This window comes from Anguilla rostrata, chromosome 7 (assembly GCF_018555375.3).
Source record: "Anguilla rostrata isolate EN2019 chromosome 7, ASM1855537v3, whole genome shotgun sequence".
Taxonomy (NCBI): domain Eukaryota; kingdom Metazoa; phylum Chordata; class Actinopteri; order Anguilliformes; family Anguillidae; genus Anguilla; species Anguilla rostrata.
The window spans coordinates 13,134,440-13,158,215 of NC_057939.1; the positions used below are offsets into that span (position 1 = coordinate 13,134,440).

At 44.6% G+C, this 23,776-nt stretch overlaps 3 protein-coding genes across 5 annotated transcripts in view; 2 read left to right on the plus strand and 1 right to left on the minus strand.

Annotated features, from left to right (window-relative positions):
- Positions 1-11,729, plus strand: part of dyrk4 (dual-specificity tyrosine-(Y)-phosphorylation regulated kinase 4) — a 34,171-nt gene extending 22,442 nt beyond the window's left edge. For all 3 annotated transcript variants that reach the window (XM_064342897.1, XM_064342898.1, XM_064342899.1), the window contains 13 exons: positions 802-885; positions 2,170-2,319; positions 2,654-2,801; positions 3,000-3,163; positions 3,805-3,941; positions 5,189-5,329; positions 7,279-7,417; positions 7,748-7,829; positions 8,012-8,184; positions 8,307-8,367; positions 8,750-8,879; positions 8,993-9,171; positions 9,381-11,729. In XM_064342897.1, coding sequence (XP_064198967.1) covers positions 802-885; positions 2,170-2,319; positions 2,654-2,801; positions 3,000-3,163; positions 3,805-3,941; positions 5,189-5,329; positions 7,279-7,417; positions 7,748-7,829; positions 8,012-8,184; positions 8,307-8,367; positions 8,750-8,879; positions 8,993-9,171; positions 9,381-9,643 — 1,851 coding nt within the window. In that variant the 3' untranslated portion in view covers positions 9,644-11,729. The remainder of the gene's footprint in view (positions 1-801; positions 886-2,169; positions 2,320-2,653; positions 2,802-2,999; positions 3,164-3,804; positions 3,942-5,188; positions 5,330-7,278; positions 7,418-7,747; positions 7,830-8,011; positions 8,185-8,306; positions 8,368-8,749; positions 8,880-8,992; positions 9,172-9,380) is intronic.
- LOC135258571 (adenosine deaminase 2-A-like) overlaps positions 1-23,776 on the minus strand; it is a 230,085-nt gene that overhangs the window by 158,191 nt on the left and 48,118 nt on the right. The gene's annotated exons all lie outside the window — the stretch shown is intronic.
- On the plus strand, positions 12,730-20,041 carry ndufa9a (NADH:ubiquinone oxidoreductase subunit A9a). Its single transcript, XM_064342900.1, has 11 exons — positions 12,730-12,841; positions 13,833-14,003; positions 14,752-14,849; positions 15,155-15,246; positions 16,183-16,324; positions 16,568-16,670; positions 17,286-17,356; positions 17,465-17,541; positions 18,032-18,127; positions 18,450-18,516; positions 19,770-20,041. The coding sequence occupies exons 1-11, from the start codon at positions 12,784-12,786 to the stop codon at positions 19,938-19,940; spliced, it is 1,146 nt and encodes a 381-aa protein (XP_064198970.1). The 5' UTR covers positions 12,730-12,783; the 3' UTR covers positions 19,941-20,041.

Here is a 23,776-nt window from a genome sequence, read left to right on the forward strand (position 1 = left end):
TCAGTTGTAAATATTTGAATGGGAGTTCTAAGATTATTCAGGTGGCAAAAGTGCCGGTGACCTAGCGTGATACTGAGCGTGGGGTGTCCCCGTTTTGGTTATAACCTTTCACTTCCACCATCTCAGACCCCTTAGCTCTGCCCCTTGCTGCCTCTTAGCTCATTCATACACAAAGACGCACACCCTGCAGGGCAATTCATGAAAAGTACAGCCACACACTGCCCAAGTCAGACCTCAGCCAACCCGATTGACTTGAGCTCTCACTGCCAGCCAGACACCCTGGGAGAGGTGGGGGTTGTGAGACCAGGACAAGGCGTCCTGTCGCTGGTGCCGGAAAAATGAAGCGAGTGAGGAGTGAGGAGGCCATTGTTACTGTGGGGCCTTACAAGGGAAGCCCTGTTTTAAGAACACATGTGCTGCTGTGGCTAACAGGGACAATTAGCCTCCTCTGCCGCCACGGGCTAGCATCTGTGAGACCCTGCTCCACTAACAGCGAGACTTCTGCTGTGGACTCCGGTCAATTACAGCATTACAGTACTTACTGGCTGCTGTAACTGGGCTTGTGATACATATGCTGAATACTGCAGTGTTAGTCTCACAACACTATGTGTAGGGCTGACGGGTGTGTGTAGTATCCATTTTATTTGCCTCCATTCTTCTACCACAATCACTGGATAAGGTCACCTGATGAGCCCGTAATTGCTTGAAATGCTGTGGGTGGATCATTTGTGTTCTTTTCCTCTCTTTGTTAAACAACATTTTCTTTCTTTCCACCCCCACCCCCCTCCCCCCCCAACACAGTCAACGAGACCTGATGTCTTCCCCCACCCTCAGAGATTTCCAACTGATGGCAACAGGCTGGGATCCAGCAGGCCCTATCAGCAGGTGACTCACATCTCCCACCCAATCTCCATGGACACCACCACAAGGTTCTGATGGGAAAATGAGTTCTCAAGGACGAGAGTAATGGGTGGCAATGCATTGTTCTGTCAGTCACTAACTCGTGTGGAACAAATCAAAGGACTCACATATTCTGAATAAAGTACTATGGTTGGTTCAAATGGACATTCCAACACATTGTAGTTCCTCTCATTTCAGTTGTCACAAAGTTTCTCTCTCCTAACACTGCTACAATAGTTCAGTTACAGAATTTACCAGCGAATGCTGAACCTAGGCCAGCTATCTTGTCATTAAGTGATCTGGGTTAGGACTAAGGTTGGACTAACTGATGTTAGATCAGATGGTTTGAGGGGGGGCCATAAGTACCTGGAGCTCCTTACAGCAGGTGAATCCCCCCACCCCCAGTGTGAGAGGGAGCATTAATATTTAATGGCATTACTAAGTTGCCTGGGAAGTTGAGTGACTGGGAAGACCCTCTGTTTGTTGGTGTCACAAACTGAAGGCGATCCCCACAGGCATGTCAAAATACAGTAAACCTTTAAGTTATAATGAAAACAGTCTCCTCCTGAGGGCAGTGCTAAGGGCAGCTCATTCACTCACTGTCGCAGATCGCAGGGCTGGTTTCAGCATGCCACAGAGAAGGACATTTCCAAGCTTTGGCATCGCAGTGTGCACTGTGTGTGAGGAATGGTACAGTACGTATTTCTTGTCATACAGAGCACCGCGTAGCTATATTTAGCTGTAGTCTCCAGGCCTGATCACCGAGGCGGCAGATACTGCAGTGGCTCGAGGGCCGGCTATTAAAATACCGGCTCCTATAAATAGGATCCCCATTTCGGCATGGTAGCAGTAGTGTGCGGGCCAAAATCGATAGGAATGCAAGGACAGACCTGGAGCTGCGCTTCGGCCTTTGCTTGTGGCTGTGCGGAGCCCTTCCCCACCGGTGCATGGCTGGTGTGTGCGTGGGGCTCTGCAGGGAGGAGAGGTGCTCAGGTTCAGCCCTGCGAGTGAAGCGCCAGTGACAGCTTTTGTCAAGCCCAGACCTCCTGGCTTTGTCTCCTCTTCACTCTCACCCTACCGGGTAATTCCACCTGCAGCGGGGGGTGGTGGTGGTGGCGAATGGGCAGGGTAGGTGAGAGTACTGGCAACCTTAGCCACAGTGCTGCAAGGATGGGGAGGGGGAGATGGATCTAATGCAGACTTGACAGATCTGTCACCCGCTGTGGTTTTCTCAAACCCGCTTGTTCTCTTCGTCTTCTGTGCATCTAGAAGTTTGGCACAGGCGTAGGCACGCTTCCCCAGCTGGAAGCGCCCGTCAAGCAGGTGGTGGTCAGCAATGCCAAGGGCCAGCACCAGTCCGACAGCATCCTGCCCCACATCACCAACAAGGGGACACAGAACAGCCACCAAACGCAGCAGGTGGCACCATTTTTCCTTTTTCACATCTAATTTTGAGCTGTCTGCCCAATTATTTCTATATTTGCAGCCACCCTGTATCTGACTTTAAATAGGCATTTAGAAAAAAGACAAGCAGAATTGCCATGGTTACAAAGGTTTTTTTTTAACGATCCTTGAATAAACTAATTATTTCTAAAATTTTCAATCCAAGACATGACATTCAGCTGATTTCTTGATTCAGTGTTGCTTCTGTGTCAGACTGCTGGGAACGATGTTGTGATGTAACATCAGAAGGATGGACCTTGAGAGAGGAAGTGACACGATGGTTGACCTCCTCACCCTTTCTGATTGACAGGAGGAGAGGCCGAGGGTCTCTCAGTTCCACACACGGTTCAGCACCTCCACGGAGAACCTGTCTGAATCCAATAGCACTAAGAGCCTCTCCAACAAGCTGGAGAAGGAGAAATCCTTTGAGGGTCTGAGGCTGCCCATGTCACCCACAGGTAGAGTGCAAAATGTATTTTGCTAAACTGGCACTTACATATATATACAATATACAGTTTATATATTTATCTGTGTGTGTGTGTGTGTGCATGCGTGTACATACCTGTGTGTGCGTGTACATTCCTGTGTGTGGGTGTGTGTATGTGCAGTAGGGAGATGCCCGCTGATATCTAACCACCCCCTCACCTCCCGCACAGAGGTTCTGCAGAATTTCCAGGAGCGGCTGACCGAGTTCGAGCAGGAGGAGATCATGGATTACTCTGAGATCTGGTACCTGGGCCTGGACTCTAAGAAGATCGAGGGAACCCAGGGGACTCCCCAGAACTGTGGCTATGACGACGAGCATGGCAGCTACATCAAGGTTGTATTCATACAGGGGGAAACAAATGATGGCTGATTGGGTTTCTGTTGTTTTATGCCCCAATAGTTTCTGATTGGTATTTCTGTTGTGTTCAGTCCCTGACTATGATAATTGTTTTACTGTAATTTAAAAAAAAGATTTGACACAGTAACCCAATTCTTTGACCTACTAACCGCCCCCTCTCTGGCACCACACAATAACCATTTGGACACTAAACTGGGTCAGAAGGTCTTGCGCTGCTACTATGTTGTCTGAATGGAGTCAGTGTTGATCTGATTCCATTCTTCATGAAGGCTCTTTTTTAGGGACGTTCCCCAGTGCCACTGGGGTGGCCATTGTTTATTCATATGGCTTGACTTCGCCACCCGGGGAACTCTCTGAGTTCATAACAGCCCCACAGTGCAACAATTGAAACGAACAGCACGACACAGCGCTGCACAAGACAACACACAATTCAACTGTCACGCAAGCTGCTATTGGCTACAACAAGTAGACCAATGCCCAAGCCACAATGTAGCTCATTTCATATTCAAATTGTAGTACCCTTCCAGTTGTGTTCCTTTCCCCACAATATGGCGACACTTATTTCGTAACACAAACATTATTTGTGGGAACCCTGATGGATTTCTCTGATTGTCTAGGTCCTGCACGACCACATTGGCTATCGCTTTGAGGTGCTAGAGGTGATTGGAAAAGGATCATTTGGACAAGTCCTGAAATGTCTGGATCACAAGACCAATGAGCTGGTGGCCATAAAGGTCATTCGCAACAAGAAAAGGTGATGAGGGGGGGGTTCTCTGCCCATTTTGAATCATTCAATTCCACTCTATCCTAGATAACATAACAGACTGTTTCTTTAGAATTAGATGCAACTTTAAGCTTGAAATGTGGAGACAAGATTATCATATTGACCTAGTGTAACATAATAGCTTGGTGGTCCGTGGGGTTGCATATTGTCATGTTCAATTACATTCAAACGTCTTTTTAGTATTATGGTTACTCAGCATCAGGAACAGTGCAGTGGCTCATAGATAATATGAATAATAATAAATGATGTGATAATTGCAATAATAGCTGAGGTTGTTGAGTGGCACATCACTGATTTGGAGTGTGGGACCATGCTGTGAGCCCTCATCACTTTGTGATATCAGCATTCATGCCATTTCTCTGCTCTGCTCTTGTTGATTTTTTTTTAAATGCTGATGCCAAATTGCAACTCACACCCTCTGGGGCGTGTGCTTGGAAGGTCACCCACAAGATTGATCGCCTTACAAATGTATTCCTGTGGACACTGTTGGGTCACTGTGATCAGTGCTAAAAGCAACATGCGTGTGTGTGTGTTTGTGTGTGCGTGTGTAAGTGCGTGTGTGTGTGTGCGAGGGCGTGGGTGTGTGTACGTGCATGTATGAGTGTGTGTGTGTGTGCTTGTGTGTCTGTGCATCTGGCTGTCCCTTCACCTATCCTCAGGTGATCTGTTGCTTTCAGGCTCTTTTGCTCTCTGATTGACTCTGATGCCTCCAGCCTTAAAGCTCGTGAATAATTCAGAATACAAAGTGCGACACTAGAAGCATAAGCCTGTTTGAGCCTCTCCACTCTCCACTCTGCACCTCAGTGAGAGGTGTTATTGCATATCTAGGGCATTCAAACCTGTCCTTGTTCGGTTTTTCGTGACAAAACAGAGGGCGGCTACACGGAATGTCAGCGCACAAAAAAAGCCACTGAAAACTGAAGACCTCTGAATGCATTATCAGAGATGGTTTTTAAACTGGACATTTCAGGTGTTTGCAAAATGTTTGTCCTGTGAGCCACAGCCTGGCAACCAATTAAAACATTGTCTAGACATTGCCAACATTGGTAACATTCCACTGACTCTTTGGCTTGTCAGTTGTAGACAATAAGACAGTCCTGTAGTATAGATTGTTGCTTTTTATCAATTTTTTAAATGTAAAGACAGCATGGCCCCTGGTCCTTGAGTTGAGTGTGCATGTGGCCTGACTCTTGCTGTTGCTTTGCACGTGGGTGCAGGTTTCACCACCAAGCGCTTGTGGAGCTGAAAATCCTGGATGCGATCAGGAGGAAGGACCGAGACAACTGCCACAACGTTATCCACATGAAGGAGCACTTCTACTTCCGAAACCACCTCTGTATCTCCTTCGAGCTCCTGGGGTGAGCGCCGTTTAGCTTATCTGGAACATTGGTGGAGGTCAAATGCAACTGCAGTGCCCTTGTGAAATAAGAGCGTGCTGTAAAACCAGGAACCTCAGAATAGCTTTTTGCTGTTGGCTGTGGTTCTCTAACATTACCAGCCTTTCAGAAATATTTCAAATGAATATTCTGCTTGCGGGGTACCAACTTTTTGCTTTTCCCCCCTTTTCTCCCCAATTTGAAATTCATAAATTCGTAAATGGACGCACACGCTTGTCCTGCAATCTCTATGGCCAATGCAGGAGAATGTGGACAAGCACACGCTCTCCTCCAAATCGTGCAGATGTTTCCAGATACTTCTTCGCACCTTGCATCCCACGAGCCAAGGTTGCACAGACATGAGTCAAAGGAAAACACTTCATTCACAGCCTTAGCAAGCAGACTGTAGGCACCCAAACAACCAGCTGTGGTACCTAGAAAGCAAAGAGATGCGCATTTCAGCCAAATGAGCCTTTTCCAACCCTGGGTATGGCTAGTTAAGCTGCAGGACTACCATCCAGCACTGGCACAGTCAGGATTTGATCCCGGACCATGGGGCTCATCCATGAATTAGAACATTGCCTTTACAGGATGAGCCACCCAACTTTTTAAACCTTTCCCAAGGATTAATGGCCATTGCTCAGACTCCCGCATCTAATTTTGGCCTGCTATATGGGTAGCATGCTTTGGGAAAGTATGGATAAAATATGTATTTTAAAAAGGAGAACAAATCTGGAGCAAGAGTCTGTGAATGGGCATGACTCAGCAAAATCATCAACAGAGGTGTGGAGCTGGAATAAAACTGGGCTGATATAAGTCAAACATGGCCCTTAAGTTGTATAACCCAGTCAAGGAAGGGAATGTTCTGGATCAAGCCTATAGGCCTTTGGGGAGGCATGAGGGAGTGGGGTGGAGGTCTAATCGTGCCAACAGATAGGAGAAACAACCTCATCTACTGGCTGACTGACCTTTACAGGACGTCTGATACTGCCACCTTGTCTAGTGTTACAGACACTGAATCCCTTACTTAATGCCTTGATTAGAGGCCTATCTCTTCTTCCAGTCTGGTACTGTCGTAAAGGGTTCAGTTACAAGGAGCAGAGCTGTTTGGGTATTTTTTTCCAGAGAGCCCAAGCCACTCCATGCCACGGATTCTCTGATATAAAGTGTGTTCCTGTACATGCAATACATTACGATGCTAAACAGCTTTATATGTTACTAATCAGTAAGTCTTTAATTTGGTTTAGCACAGAACACTTAATACTGTGTGCATTTATTCATGTAATAATTGGAGTTGGAACAGTAGGATGCTGAAACCTGAAAACTAAGACATTGATCGTGAACAATTTGTGTAGCCTAGCTTCTTTGTGTAAAATGGAGGAAATGTGATTCTTAAACCTGTCCTTAAAGATGAGGCAAGCTGCCAGGCTTTGAGCAATCCAAGCAGCCCACCGGGTCAGATGTATTGAATCTTCAGTGCCAGATGCCCAGTCAGCATTTGGATCTGAGTGATAAGATCAGGGCAGGCAGGTATGGGAATGGAATGTACAAAATTAGGGGTCTACATTTATCTGCTACTGCCATCTAGATGACAAGCGATTTACAGCTTCTTTCCATAACATCACCTTTACGGGCCTCCAGCTTTCCCGCATACGCAAATTACGGTCTGTACAGTGTGCAGTTTGCATCTACTTGTGTAATATGGCACTCAAAAAAGACGCGAGGGTATATACTGTACATATATAGTGTTTTACTATATATTTTAGCCTCTTGTGTGGCGCTTCTCCCATTGTTTCTCCCATTAGTCGCCAGTTTTGTCCCAATGAATGGTAAGGCGGTCATTGAACCACCCGTGTCAATGAGAAGGAGTCACCCTGTCTCTCCCCTTTTGGTTTTGGGGCTAAATGTGCGGCTCCTCCCTGTCTGTGCAGAGTGAACCTGTATGAGCTGATCAAGAAGAACAACTTCCAGGGGTTCAGCGTGGGACTGATCCGCCGCTTCGCCCACGCGCTGCTCAAGTGCTTACAGATGCTGCACCGGGAGAAGATCATCCACTGCGACCTCAAACCGGTGCGGGCCGCACCCCGCCTCTTCAACTTACTTTAATACACTATTAAAATTTTATACCACGGTCATGCAGGACAAAAAGAATAACCGGCACAGTGCTAAAGAAGCTGTACCAGTGATTCTCTCTCTTAAGTTTTGGCCAGACATGTCAGAATCTATGGAAATGTCACCACCACCTTCCCTACCCATTCTGTGGACTACGGATAATAGTCCCAAAGCAGTATCACTGTTACTCTAAAATTATGAGTAAGGGCTAGAGGTGCAAAAATATGGTAATATACTTCCAAGTGAGGGAGATGTTCATTTTGTGTTCATTTTTTTCTTCCTCTGAAGGAGAACATCCTTCTGGCACAAAAGGGTCAAGGGAGCATCAAAGTGGTTGACTTTGGGTCCAGCTGTTATGAGCAACAGAGAGGTGAGTGTTCTCCTCTGTGGGACATTTGAGATGTGCTTGAACACAGGGGCACCACCCCAGAGCCTGCTCTTACAGTATGTGTGACCTAACATTGTCTTTCTCTCTCTTTCTCTCTCTCTCTTACATCTTTCTCTTTCTTTACCATTCTCTGTACCTTTCTCTCTTATTCCCTCCTTTCGCAGTGTACACCTACATCCAGAGTCGTTTCTACCGCTCTCCAGAGGTGATACTGGGCCATCCCTACAGCATGGCCATCGATATGTGGAGTCTGGGCTGCATCTTGGCTGAGCTCTACACGGGCTACCCCCTCTTCCCAGGAGAGAGCGAGGTGGAACAGATCGCTTGCATAATGGAGGTACTGAGAGTAGGCCGAAGCCCCTCCCCACAGCTGGTCCTGTCACTTAAAATGTCTGCCTGTCCTGGAAGTCTGCCTGTCCTGTAATAATGTGAGCTGTCCTATGTTTTTTTGTGTTTTAGCTGCTGGGATTGCCCCCAAATGAGTTCATCCAGACAGCGTCAAGAAAGAGGCTGTTTTTCGGTGAGTGCTTTGTACATGCACAGTAACATTTCCAAAGTGCTTTTTTGCTGTTAAGTTAGCAGCTTCGTCAAGATACGGTGCTACTGCAGTATTGTCTATGTCAGGGCTCCACAACCCTGTTACTGGAGATTTACCATCCTGCATGTTTTTACTATTTCACTGACACACACCTCATTTCACAGCCAGAGTTCTTTTTGCTGCTAATTAGTAGAATCATTCGTGCAAAATTAGGGTGGAAATGAAAACCTACAAGATGGTAGATCTCCAGGAACAGGGTTGGGCAGCCCTGGTCAATGTGTTAATTTTTGACTTGTGAGTCGACGTAAACGCGTTTATTGTAATGTAGCCATCAACTCACTGATTGCTTTTATCATTTTAACAGATTCCAAGGGCAACCCTCGGAATATCACAAACAGCAAAGGGAGGAAACGACGTCCCAACTCCAAAGACATGGCCAGCGTGTTAAAGACAAGCGACCCCCAGTTTCTGGACTTCCTCAAGCACTGCCTCACGTACGTGTCGTCCAGCCGAGAGAGTGGCCATCGCCGCTGTCCCATCACTGACCCTGACCCTGACCCTGACCCCTGTTCCTACCCCTAACCCCTGTGTGTTCTACGCCGTCCAGGTGGGACCCCGCCAAGCGCATGACCCCCGATGAGGCCATGCAGCACCAGTGGATTCAGGATCTTCGGCTCTACAAGGCCCGCCCCAAAACCCGTCCCGTGAGGAAGCCGGGCGAGAACTCGATCAGCACGGACAGCAACAGCGAGCACGCGGTGCGCAAAGCGGCCAATAACAGGACAGGTAAGGGGCCGGGCCGGATTCCTAACTCCGCCCAGTTTTTTTCAAACTGCGCTAACCAAGCCCTCTTTCTGCAGTTAGAAGTCTGCACATTCACTTTAATGTGATGCAGTGCCGCCTCCTCCACTGCATTTTGTGTCATGTGGCATGCGGCACCATATCTGTTCATCACAACGTGGTTATGACCCAAACCTTCTTTTTCTGCGATGCAGCCGAGAAGGCGGTGTCTGACGGACTTGACAAGACCAAGAGAGAGAATTCTGGGAAGGGGGGCAAGATCACCGCTGCGGAACGCCTGCGGCCAATCGGGGCGTCCGCGGAGGAGGAGACGCGGGAGGGCGGGGCCAGGGACGTTAGCGAGAAGCCAGACGCCGGGGGGGAGAGGCCGGTCCACATCATCATCAAACCCCAGCTGGAGACGGGCACCGACGCGGCAGGCCAGGAGCAGGCTCAGTGCCTGGCCCCCATCATGTGACAGCCGGGGGCGTGGCCACTCTGCAGCACTGGCACACAGGGAAATCTGAACAGCACCCTCAGCGGTCAGAAATAACACACAGGGGGGCGTGGTTTAGTGGCTTCATATTTTGTGCGGTTTGGCCATCCGATTTGGGTTTATTTTTATCAAGGAGAGATTAAACCAATGAAACTCTGCAGCAGACATGATTAAGTTTACTGCAGGGAGTTGGCTGGCGGATTCTAACGTGATAACACAGCAGAAATCACTCACATATTTTCTGTCTCCTGTTGCATTTCAGTTTATATTGATTTTGTATTAAGTAGTTTTGGTCTAAATCTGATCTGCTGGCAGTCATGTAAAAAAGTGTGAACACTGCTTATATTTTTCTCTAGAACACACACACACACACACACACACACACACACACATATATATATCTATATATATATATATATATATAGAGAGAGAGAGAGAGAGAGTTATGGAGAGAGGTTAAAATGACTTCTTAGAGTAGGAGCGCAAGACAACAATGTCTGTCACTGTCTGCTGATAAAGCTTTTGACAGTTTTTGTATAATCTATATATTGAAAAAATATCTATTTATACATGCTTTTAAATAGTAAATATCTGATTGTAACCAATCAGAAAACAGCATTTGAAGCTGTAGCCTACATGTGCATGCTTTTCACACATGCTCTTTTGATTTGTAGGAGGGAACCTCTGCCCTCTAGTGGTAGCAGTAGAGAAGTTCTATATTGGGATGGAAGTTTGAATTGTAAGAGACTGGTCATATTCATTCTACATCAAAAACGCTGTATCGACTCTGTCAAACAGGAAAACTCTGACCCCATGACATCCATGCGTAGCTATTTTAATTTTTTCAGCATTTTTATTTTTATGAAAATCACAAACTCCCCTGTCTGCACAAAGATGGACTGTTGTGAGCCGATTGTACAGCTCTAATTTGCTGTTCATATTATATGGTTTAGAAGTGTATTTTGAATACTTATGTCTAATTAGCTACAGGGTTATTAGCTACAGTTCAATGACATGTTCACAGCAAACACAGAGCCAAATGAACCGGTCTCAAGACTTGGTTTACATTTGTTAGTTAATTTGTTAGGGCCCCAGTTGCTAGAAATTGGTTATTTCAGTGTTACTGTTTCATTTCTCAACAGTGGTTTTATTATTATTATTATTATTATTATTATTATTATTATTATTATTATTAATATTATATTTGTGTACATTTGTTCAAATAGAGAAGTATGAGTAAGGATTTATGGTTTAGGACCTGTAAATTTGAATACTTGTATATTTGTTTTTCTTTGTACATACAACATTTGTTGTTTTGTTTTGTACTCCATGGGTAAAATTCAGATGTCCATTATATATATTATCAGTTTAATGTAAACATTAGACAAGGTTTTACTTGTTACTGTATTATAATGAAGGAAATTATGGTTTTTATTATCTGTGAAAGTGTATAGTTCTTTATTTGTGTCGTTTTCTGATTGTACTTTAAGAGGATTCTTCGAGCTTGTGCCTTGCAGTATTCAAACCCTTGCACTTTATGACATCACACAAGATTGATCTCCAGGACTTTTCCCTCCAAATTATAATGGGGTTCAGTGTTAACTCATCCACATAGAGATCCACTGTATGCCAGTGGTATCACTGCTAGCATTTCAGCCCCTTTAAATTAGGACTGTGAAATTACGCTTGCCCTAACACATCAATTCAGAGAGGAATAACTGAAAGAGGATCAACAGCATGAAATAGCAAAAGTTCAACAGCACAAGTCTTGACAAAATACTACCACTATGTCAGTTGTTAAATGCACATTATCAAATGGTTTTCAGTACCTGTGGTTGTACATGGAATGCAGGAATATTGAATCCTTTTAATTATATTTTCAAGGAATGTTCATAGTCTGAACCTAAAAATGAATCAGAGGAATGAAAGAGTGAGTGGAAAATGTAAGCTGTGTCCTACTGGTACATAGAGCTTACTACACTGCTCATCAATGTATGAACTATAAATAGGGATAGACAATTTATGAAAGTCTCTTTTTATATGTACAATAAATTGTTGTTTTAACTTATTTGCTTCCGACTATAATTGTGTTCACTACACACGTGAAGTCATTGCCGATTCTTATCGCACTGCAGTCAGCAAGCAGGGCACATGCAGACCTGAGTCTGCGGAAAACACTGAACGTTTAGTACAACGGGTGAGTTTGAGGGGTCTCAATCAACTGCGAGTGTCGCTGGTTCATGATAAAATGCTGTCCTCCCGGCCAGCTGAAACGCTGGCATCCCTGGAAGATGCTAGAGCCACTTGTGTCCGGCATTGCTGCACAATCCTCACTGGCATGGCCCGGATGCAAAACCTACCTTAAAGTCTTAACATTACATCTTAATCTATAAATGATGTCCTCTTTTTGTGCTCAATAGATGAACAAGGACACACAGTGTCATTAATGTGAAGCACTATGAGTGCTAACAGATTCCTCTTGTGAAGAAATTTCAGCCTGCTAAACGTGAATGAGTGAGTGAGTGAGCTAGTGAGCTAGTGAGCAAGAGTTAGTTAGTTACAAGCCAAGCCCACGAGGTGCTTTTTATCTAATTATAACCACTCTAACAACTGTTTGCCTTCTTTGCCCTTTTATACCTCTAGCGGTAGAAAGTGGTTACTACAGAAGCCTATCACCCACTAAAAGGCAATAAACAGTTGTAGTTATTTCTGTCCCAACTAAACGAATAGGTCTACCATTACACCCTTAATTTAAATATTAAGTCATTATGCTTGATTAATCAATTCATGCGAACACTCATGTACACTTTCCTCCACTGATTTCTTCTTAAAAACATGAAATATCAGAATTATCATATCAGTACTCACAAATGTATTATAGATTAAATTAACTATTACATCAAATCAAGCGTTTCCTTCACAGCACATGCATCAAATGCTCACAAACATCTGAGGCAGAATAAAGGGTAATTTGACAATATTTTCGGAATTTTGAAGAGGTTGTCAACCACTGACATTTCAACAAATTGAAGAGAAGACTGTTCGTTGTAGATCAACTCGAGATTTACTTTGGTCTTTTAGGCACTCCTTCGCCACCGTACTTTGTCTATAATTTGTTAAAGATGGCGGCTGTTGCTTTCGTCTGCCGCCGACCTGGCAGTGTCCTTCCCAGGATTTCCAGTAAGTCTGGCCAAAATGTATGATTTTGCGCGGAAAATAAACAAAGATTTTAAAGGATTTGCGGTGGTCATTTTTAGGAAAACCTCATAACTAGGATTTGGGTTCAGCGACCACCTAATATGAGGCCTGATGTTATGACCCTCTCATTGCGGTGACCTGTTGGTGCTACAGCAGGCAAGCACACTAGCGCTAACCCGATATTTGGATAGTTACCGACCACTTTAATTCTTGGTGTTCATTCTTGTGATTTTGTAGTATTGCCGATTACACAGTTTTAGCTATCTGTCTATGATATGCATATTTGCTAATACCCATCACAAACCCTGCGGTTGACTGCTAGCATTTATGTCTAACGCGTCTCGAAAATAATTGTTATCCATTGCTACAAAATTAGTTAACCTCCGTGTAAACCGGATTTCAGTCGTTAACGTAGATATCTTTACTGTACTGTTTGGAGTTTATGTGGTTGCCAGACTGGGGGAATGTAAGGTCTCATTCCAATACGTATCGTTAGCTAAACAGTTAGATATCCAGTTATCGAGTGCCACTCCATCTGTTCAAGTTTGCCAACCGCTGTTTGAACAAACATCGTTGAAATATTCAATGTTAGCTAATGCTGATCCGATTGTGTGACGAGCTGTATTCATATTATTCATTTTCTTATTTAATTTGCCTGTCACTACGAAGACGATTGGCAGCTATGACATGATCACGTTGGAGTAACGTTAGAAGGCTCATTGTTTTTCATTCAACTTCCACTCCATCTGTTCAAGTTTGCCAACCGCTGTTTGAACAAACATCCTTGAAATATTCAATGTTAGCTAATGCTGATCCGATTGTGTGACGAGCTGTATTCATATTATTCATTTTCTTATTTAATTTGGCTGTCACTACGAAGACGATTGGCAGCTATGACATGATCACGTTGGAGTAACGTTAGAAGGCTCATTGTTTTTCATTCAACTTCCTTTGGCTCTCTATGTCCCTGTAGAAGCTGGGTCACCAGCTGTGCTGTCGGCCGTGCCCGCGACAGTCCAGCAGAGGAAGGTCCACCATTCTGTCATCCCCCGCGGCAAAGGGGGTCGCTCGTCCGTTAGTGGGATTTCCGCTACCGTTTTTGGGGCGACCGGCTACCTTGGCCGATATGTAGTCAATCATCTAGGTGAGTTCTTGCGTCTATATACACAGTGGGTGTGCCAAAACTGAATAAGATGCTAAAAGTTTTCTTTACATTGCTCTGGGGTGGCAAATCCAACTGAAACATCTGATCTCAGAAGAGTGAAGCATCCCAAGGTACAAAATTTAATCTGTACACTGCTGGTGCTCAGTGTGGTGGGAGTCCAGCAGGGCAGGTGATAATTTTCCATGGCATAGCCCAGTGAGGGAGGGCCTCTGGTAGGAGGCTATTGCCCATCTGATCACATGATGGCGGCTCTTCTGGTCAGTCAGAGGCTTGCCTGTCTGCTGTAACCAGCTGTGCTATTTGTGTAGTTCTCCAGTGCCGTAACTGCTCAGGTGACCTTTTGGAATGCAAGGTGAAAAAAGCTGCAGCAGATAGCTGTGTACTGGCATGCTTGTGTCTGCCCTCTTCAATTTATGGAGGATGGAACAGGCTGCCAGTACACAACTGCGCATTCCAACCTGAGGAATACAAACAGTGTCTCTCCATTAAAGAAGGTAAGGCCTGTTGTAAATGTAAAATATAAGCTTATGCCTTGCTTTGGTGCGTGATGCTATATGTTTCACCTGATATTGCACAGGTAATTTTACACTTAATGTTTAGTGGTCCTAGCGTTTGGTTGTGCTACAGGCCCACATTCAGACCTTTCAGATGTCAGTTTGGACCGCTGATGTGACACAGCATCTGTAGTGCTGTCCACGTGTGACTGACGAGCGCTTTCACTCGACAGGGCGCATGGGCTCTCAGGTCATTGTTCCTCACCGGTGTGACCAGTATGACATCATGTACCTGAGACCCATGGGAGATCTGGGTCAGATCATCTTCCTGGTAAATAAACAAAAGCATTTTTTTTTTGTAAATGTTGCGCTTTTTTTGAAGCCTTGTGCTGCTCGGAAATCACAGAGAATTTCCTTTTCTTTTTCCTTTACATTAACCCTGATAAAGGCACAGTGTCAAAATGTCAATTTAATTTTGTTAAATTAATTAAGGAGCAAAGAGAGTGCAAAGTTTTGAACCGTTGGCTTGTATGACAGGTGAAGTTAGGATACTCTTCCCCTTCGTTTTTTTTTGTGATGTTAGCTGATTTTATTTTGAGAGAATGGCACTTAATGCCCACCTCTCATGTGTTTCAGGACTGGGATGCCAGAAATCGTGAGACCATCCAGAGAGCGATGGCTCACTCCAACGTGGTCATCAATTTGGTGGGCAGAGAATGGGAGACTAGGTATGGTCTAGACTGGACACTGTAGAAAACATATTACCTGACACTAACATGGCCAAACCTGAACCCTGTAGGTTGAAATAGTGATGTGCAAAATGTGTGTGTGTGTGTGTTTTTGGTTGTCTGCGAAATGTAGTTATTTCCATTCTTGTGCGCTGAAAAATCTGTTTGAGTGAGATGATATTCCTTCTCCTGTAGTCAGCTGTAGTAGGTTTAAACGTTTCAAGGAAATATTTGCTCATTTTTGTTAAAAGCATATGTTACTAATGTTTATTGTGGTAGTGATCTAACCTGTTTATAGCTTCATTAATGAAATGCATGTTTTTAAAGTTCTGTTGTACGCTGATAAAGCAGGGCCGTGCCTATGTTATGCTCTGTGTTTTTGTGTTATTGTCTGCTGAAAATGCTATTCTTTGGTTTTTGGAGTCATTTTTGTCCTTTTAGGATGGCAAAAGTTTGGTTGGTCCAAGTAGTGCAATGTATGATGTTTTGCACCAACAGTGACTTATTTAAATGTGTATATTCAATCCAGTTTGCACCCCGTCAACAAAAATCAGGTTACAGAATCAAATTTGTGAGACCATAATATCATACTGAATTTAGAGAGGTTCTTTTAACACTCCACTCCTCACAAAAATGCTGAAAAACCTTTTGTACAGTCATGAGATTTTCTTTGGATACACCAGATGTGTAGATTTGCATGGTAAATCATTCCATAGGTAGGTTTAAAGCTTACCAGTGCATACCATACATTTTACTAGGTTGTCTGTTATTCTTTGGTGGTATATTTTGGAATACACATATGTTTCATTGATAAAAAAAAAAAAAGTGCTTTTGTGTCTGAAACATTTCTGTAGACGGTATACTTATGAAAGTGTGTGCGTGTGAGCCGCGCGCTGGGCGATGGTCAGCTGGGCCTTGTTTTCTTTTCCCGCGCAGCAACTACAGCTTTCAAGACATCTACGAGAACATCCCCCGGGAAATCGCCAGAGCAGCCCGGGAGGCGGGCGTCACAAAGTTCATCCACATGTCCCATCTGAACGCAGACATCCGCAGCCCCTCCAGATACCTGAGGAACAAGGTACAGTAGCCTGTCCTTCAGGAAACAGAGCTGCGTCCCAGCTCTACCTGCTGTCAACAAATTACTCTGACTCATTATTACCTCTATTAATGTGACTCCACAGGTATTGTGACCTGCATTGCCCTATCTGGACAGGCATGTCACTTGCATTAATTCCAGTATTACTTTGACTATATATTAATGCAGCATCACCTGTTTTATTGAGTGTACACTGGCATAATGTGTGTTGTTCTGACTCTGCAGGCAGTAGGGGAGAGAGTAGTGAGAGATGAGTTCCCTGATGCTGTCATCATGAAGCCCGCAGAGATGTTCGGGAGGGAAGACAGATTCTTCAACCACTTTGCAAGTGCGTCAGTCAGTTTGTACTCTCACACTGCGACAATTTACAAATTTCACACGCAAACATTTCACTTAATCCTTTTGCAAATAGTCACACTTGTACAGCAAACTGCCCGTGTGCATGCTGTCACACCCATCAAAAGAAATTGGCACAGACATTTGGGGGGGGGGGGTACAGCGGGGTGGTTTGAGGAGGCCTGGCTGTTATTGTCCTGAACCTTTTGACCTTTTGTATTTTAAAGGCTTATGTAAATCCAGACATAAATAAAAAGCATAATTCTGCGGGCTACATGCACCAGTTACTGTGGAAAGGGTCTAGTTGGAAGTTGGAACAAGTACTGTACTTGACTGAATGATTACTGATGGATCCTCCGGCCCTTTGCCAGCCCCCCCCCCCCCCCCTTTTGCCATTGGCGTCATATCAGATGCATATCAGTGACCAATCTTCAATTGCTGGTTTTCATACAACATGCAAGTGATGTAGCCTGTTCTGAAATGTGTGTTTGTAGTGAGTGCAGGTACTGGAGCTCTGAAAAACCCATCCCTCTTTGATTGCTGAACCTCCTCCCCCCCCCCCCCCCGCCATCTCTCTTTCTCTCCTCTGTCTCTTTCTCACGGGCAGACATGCGCTGGTTTGGGAGAGCCGTGCCCCTGATCGCCCTGGGGAAGGAAACGGTCAAGCAGCCCGTCTACGTGAGTGTGTTTGACCCCCCTCACAACCCCCCCGACGCCGCTTCACACATTTCACAGCTGGTACAGGGACCTGACCCAGAATGGCTGGCTGTGTGTCTCTTCCTGTAGGTGGTGGATGTGTCCAAGGCCATTGTCAACGCCATCAAAGACCCAGAATCCAATGGGAAAACCTATGCTTTAGTAGGGTAAGGCTGGGAGTGAACCCAAGTGTTTGTTCTGTCCTTCATATAAACTGATTTCCAGCTCAGCCAGTGTCTGTCCCCTGCGTCCTCATACCCAGAGAACGCTGTTTGAATGAACATAAAATATGAAAGGGGCTCCTGAAGTGAAGCAGAGATCTGTCTGGTGGGCTGTTCAGTTGGCAGAGGGAACTGTAGTCTGCATAAACGGCAGGGAGTTTGCGCTTCGTCCCACCAGGCGTCAGTTATCTCCTCACAATGATGCAGCAGATATGTGTGCTACTAGTTGTTAGCTGCGCTCCTGTAGTTCTGTATGGCCTGTAGCGTGGACAATACATACTTGCCGCATTTACATGAGGCCTCGTAATCTGTTATTATGCTGAATTAATACATGTCATTGATGTAAATAGTGCAGTGTTCATATGAATGCATTTTTGTTCTGAAACCTCTGAGACCTGCTCCCACAATGCATGTCCCCTCTTTCCCCCTCCCACAGGCCTCACAGATACCTCCTGCACGATCTGGTGGAGTACCTGTACGCCGTGGCACACAGGCCTTTCGTGCCCTACCCGGTACCACGCCCTCTGTATCAGTGAGTGTTCAGCAGCGGGGGGAGTGTTTGCACAGCTGCGTTCAGTATCCGCTTCGGCTGTCCGTTCCACCTCCTGGCTCCTCATTACCTGCTCTGACTGTCCTTTGAGCCCGAATGGAGCGTGAACATGGTACTGGGAGAACAGGATTGTCAGCAGTACTTGGAATACTGCTGGAAGAAAAAAAAAAAGAACAGTAAAAAACAGTACTTTCTTGAGGAATGAGATATTAATGCTTTGCTTTCTGGTAGAGAACGGTAAGAATGGAACTTCTGTATATTGAAGAATGTTAAACTGCTTTTTCATCCTTTGCCCTTATTGCAGTATGGCTGCAAGGTTTTTTGAACTCAACCCCTTTGAGCCGTGGACTACCCGTGACAAAATAGACCGGGTGAGTGCTTCTCGATGTCAGAGCGTCTGTCTCAGTGTCCAGCTGTCTGTCTCAATGTCTGGCTCCAAACACACTGTCCTGTTAGCCTCAATGTCTGGCTCCAAACACACTGCTCTGTTAGCCTCAATGTCTGGCTGCAAACACACTGCTCTGTTAGCCTCAGTGTCTGGCTGCAAACACACTGCTCTGTTAGCCTCAATGTCTGGCTGCAAACACACTGCTCTGTTAGCCTCAGTGTCTGGCTCCAGACACACTGTCCTGTTAGCCTCAGTGTCTGGCTCCAGACACACTGTCCTGTTAGCCTCAGTGTCTGGCTCCAAACACACTGTCCTGTTAGCCTCAGTGTCTGGCTCCAAACACACTGTCCTGTTAGCCTCAGTGTCTGGCTCCAAACACACTGTCCTGTTAGCCTCAGTGTCTGGCTCCAGACACACTGTCCTGTTAGCCTCAATGTCTGGCTCCAAACACACTGCTCTGTTAGCCTCAATGTCTGGCTGCAAACACACTGCTCTGTTAGCCTCAGTGTCTGGCTCCAAACACACTGTCCTGTTAGCCTCAGTGTCTGGCTCCAAACACACTGTCCTGTTAGCCTCAGTGTCTGGCTCCAAACACACTGTCCTGTTAGCCTCAATGTCTGGCTCCAAACACACTGCTCTGTTAGCCTCAATGTCTGGCTGCAAACACACTGCCTGTTAGCCTCATGTCTGGCTCCAAACACACTGTCCTGTTAGCCTCATGTCTGGCTCCAAACACACTGTCCTGTTAGCCTCAGTGTCTGGCTCCAAACACACTGTCCTGTTAGCCTCAGTGTCTGGCTCCAGACACACTGTCCTGTTAGCCTCAGTGTCTGGCTCCAGACACACTGTCCTGTTAGCCTCAGTGTCTGGCTCAAAACACACTGTCCTGTTAGCCTCGTGTCTGGCTCCAGACACACTGTCCTGTTAGCCTCATGTCTGGCTCCAGACACACTGCTCTGTTAGCCTCAATGTCTGGCTGCAAACACACTGCTCTGTTAGCCTCAGTGTCTGGCTCCAAACACACTGTCCTGTTAGCCTCAGTGTCTGGCTCCAGACACACTGTCCTGTTAGCCTCAGTGTCTGGCTCCAGACACACTGTCCTGTTAGCCTCAGTGTCTGGCTCCAGACACACTGTCCTGTTAGCCTCAGTGTCTGGCTCCAAACACACTGTCCTGTTAGCCTTGTTCTGCGCCTGCATGAATTCACCTGACAAATGTGCCACTGTCTCCTCTTTAGCTGCACACCACGGACATGAAGTACCCGGGCCTGCCCGGCCTGGAGGACCTGGGCATCGTGCCCTCGTCCGTGGAGATGAAGGCCATCGAGGTCCTGCGCCGCCACCGCCGCTTCCGCTGGCTGGAGGCCGAACTGGGGGAGACCAAGCCAGCCAAGACCGTGGACATCTGAGCTACCCCTCGCAGCGCTGCGCTGTGCACACCCTCCTTCTGCCACTCCCCTGTATATACATTACATGTCAAATCTAATAATAAAAAAAAATCTTCAAACAACTTTTTGTTGTAAAAATTGTATTTGCCTTTACTCTAACCCCTTGAAGCTACCCCATACAATTCCCCCTTTTTCACTTGAATGTACTGCAAATCAATTTGGTGCTTAAGCAAACGAGTGCTCCAGTCTCACCACTCGGAACACCTTTTTCTTCATTTCATTTACATATAGTGTATATAGTATATACTATAGTATAGTGTATACTATAGCCCCTGTATAATCACAATTTTTCTCGCATTTTAGGTGTTCGTTACGCCGCAAGATGAGGATACTTTTTCAAATTTAAAACTGGAAAATGATACTTAATCATATTTCAAAAAAGGAAATTGCGTGTCATTTCTGAAGACAGCGGAGTTGTCTTAGATGCAGTGTGCTCTGTCCTTTCTGTATGGATATTCACTTCAAGTTCTCTTGCGATTGGCAGCTCACCACAGTGACCGCTGATAATAACTTTGCTGCTTTCAGGAAAAAATAATGTCAGCTAAATAAAATACATGTCAAATATCTTGTTATTTGTGGCAGAATGATTGATAGATTTGATTGATGTGGTCATGACCGTCATGATTTTATTTATGATTTCTTAATTCCTACATTTAAATGTCCCTGTACCATGATACTAACACATTGTGCCGGACCAGATCCCTCATTGCAGACATATGGTTGATGCGGTCATAACCCTGATCATAATCATAAATGATAAAGGTCATGACCCCATCAATCATATGTCTGTCAATCATTTTGACCTAAACTGTAGGATGTTTCTGGCATAATATTTAATTGTCCTTTGTGCTGTTCTCAGGACTTGGAGAGCAATGAAATTTGAGTGACAGGCTACATAAAACAATATTGATTTAGGGTTTAAAATACAATGACAAGGCTTTGTCACAGGGAGTCTGGGTGGACTGGGTGGGTCAGTTTTACATATATAATACAAACCTGTCAGTTCGTGTTCTGGGTCTCCAAATATAAGGCTGGGATTTATGTTTGCTTATGGGTGCTCAATTTGTTCATTCATGTTAAAGGTACAGTATAGACACAAGTGTATTTCATTGAATGTTGAAAATATAACCTTAAATTACCCAATCAATTTACGTCACTGCTCGTTGTTGCTCTCCATTACCTTTCCCGTCTGGTGTGCACAGCTGAACGCGATATCCTGGTGTTCAGAAGTCTTTGTCCTGCCTACTATCAAAAATGACTTTTTGTCTCTGTGGCATATATGCACAAAAAAAGTATTAGTGCGTAGAGCCCTCCGAAATCTTAAGAATTTCATGCATTTTACATGCTAAATGTAGGGTGGATTCAGCAAATGTGGGACATCAGCAGAAGTGGGACACTTAAGCTTTGCATTACTCTGCTATGTACGAATCAACAGCCAATCAAAAAAAACATTCTTGAATTGTTGCTACAATAGTTACTCTCATTCAACAATTGTTTTTTTGGACTGACGTCTTCAAACATCACTGGTGCAAGTAAAAAAAGTTTTCGATAGTCTCCTACTGAATCTACCAAAAAGTGTCCCACATTTGCTGAATCCACCCTACTTAGAGTGGGAGTGTGCTAGCCCAAAGGAGTTATAAGCACACTGCAATAATCCGGCTTTTTTTTTGTGAGTATATCGCAGTATTGAGAAGCATTATGTGGCAATAATGTGAGCAGATCAGATGAAATATGTATTCAGGATAAGGTTTATGACGCAATATAGCAGAACTGGTGGCATATCATGATTGTTAGGCACGTGTTGCTAGGTGCGATGCAAAGCAGCAAACCCCCTAACCATGCCAATATTTACAATATACCATGTGTTTGAGTGTCATCTCGCTTTTATAAAGTTGTGTCTCTATATCTTAAAATGATTCACCAAAGAAGGGCAACAACTTTAAAAGCAATGTTTTTAATGAATTGTGCAGTTTGTCCTTCTGCTGAATAAATTTGGTTTAATTAATTCCGTTTTCCGGAACTTTGCTCTTAATGTTTGTACAGGCAAATGTAGCCATAAATATACAGTATTGTTTGCACTTGCAAAATTTGTTGCGTGATATAATATTAAAATGATGTGCAATGGCTAGAATGTAAACAATGGACCGGATCTATCCATTTCATAAACATAATTTGCAGACTGGGCTTGCTTCATCCCTTCCCTAGTATTTAATAATCCGTACATAGATACTAGGGAATACTGGGCCCTTCGGTGTATGCTGGTTTTCATTTTGAACCCAACTGCAGTCCCAGAATTATAACAAGCTGTTTATGAGCAACTATATTTCTTAGATGTTTTTTATGTTCAGAGGGATTATTTACCGTTTTAAGGTATATTACATTAGAAATATGCGTGCCATGAAATGTTCACATTGTGCTTATTGAGCTATGTTGCTAGCAATTACATTAAAAAAACATCAAATGAAAAGTACTTGGTCACAAATCCTTTTCATTTGAAAACTGCCTGAAGTCTACGAACGATAGATATGACCAGACGCTGGATACCTTCCCTTGTGATGCTCTGCCAGGCCTGTATTGCAGCTGTCTTAAGTTCCTGTTGGTTTCTGGGGTGTTTTGCCTTCAGCGAGTGAAATGCATGTTCATTTCACTCGCTCTGAGGCAGTTCCCATGGCAGCCCTACAGGCCCAAGCCATTGCACTACCTTCAACATGTTTCACAAACGATGGGTGGGAGTTCTTTGCATCATGAGCAGTTCCTTTCTTTCTCCACACTTCCCTCTTGCTATCACTTTGGCTCAGGTTATTTTGGCTCATCTGTCCATATGACAAAAAACGCTACATTTTGGTGTACTTTTTTTTTTTTAGCAAACTCCAACCTGACCATTCTGTTCTTGAAGCTTACCAGTGGTTTGCATCTCACAGTGAACCCTCTGTGGTTATGCTGGAGTCTTCTCTTCTCTTCATAGTAGTGATTGACACATCTCCATCTACATGCTGGGGAGTGTTCTTGGTCTGTTGGACAGTTCAAAAGGGGATTTTCTTCACAATTGAAAGTATCCCTTGGTCATCCACTACGGTGGTCTTCTGTGGTCTCCTGGGTTGTTTACTATTGCTGAGCTCAACAATGTGTTCTTGCTTCCTAACAATGTATCAAACTGTTGAATTTGAAACACTCAATGTTTTGGCTATTTATTCTGGTTTTTAATTCTCAGGATGGGCTCTTTTACCGGCTTTGGCACTTATTTGGTCATTTTGACAGACAACAGCAACAGACCCTAGACTTCAACTCTAGAACTTGTGTTAGCTTTTTTGTGCATGAACTAATGATACAAAAACACACAACTGGCCAAGAAACACCTGAGCAGCCAGTTGCCCAATTTCCTTTTTCTTCCCTAAAAAGGACAAACTGTGTATTATTACTATGCAGTTCCTACATGGATCACCCAATATGGATGTAAATACCGTCAAATGAAATTTGACAGTTGGTACTTCAACCTGATAATCATCGTTTTATTTCAAATCCAATATGAGTTCAGAGCCAAAACAAAAATTGTGCCACAGTCCCAACACTCTCGCATTTAACCGTATCATATGTAATGATGTGATGAAATGTGAATAAAAAAGAACTACTGAATGGTGTGATCAGCATTCTCAGTGGAGTGGTGTGTTTCACAGTTAAACAGAATCCTAGCCGTGCAAATGTTGACTGTGGGTGGCCGCCCCATTGAACAGTGCACAATTGGCCCTAGCATCAGCCAGGGAGGGAGGGTTTCACAATGTAGGTGCCTACATTCTCCC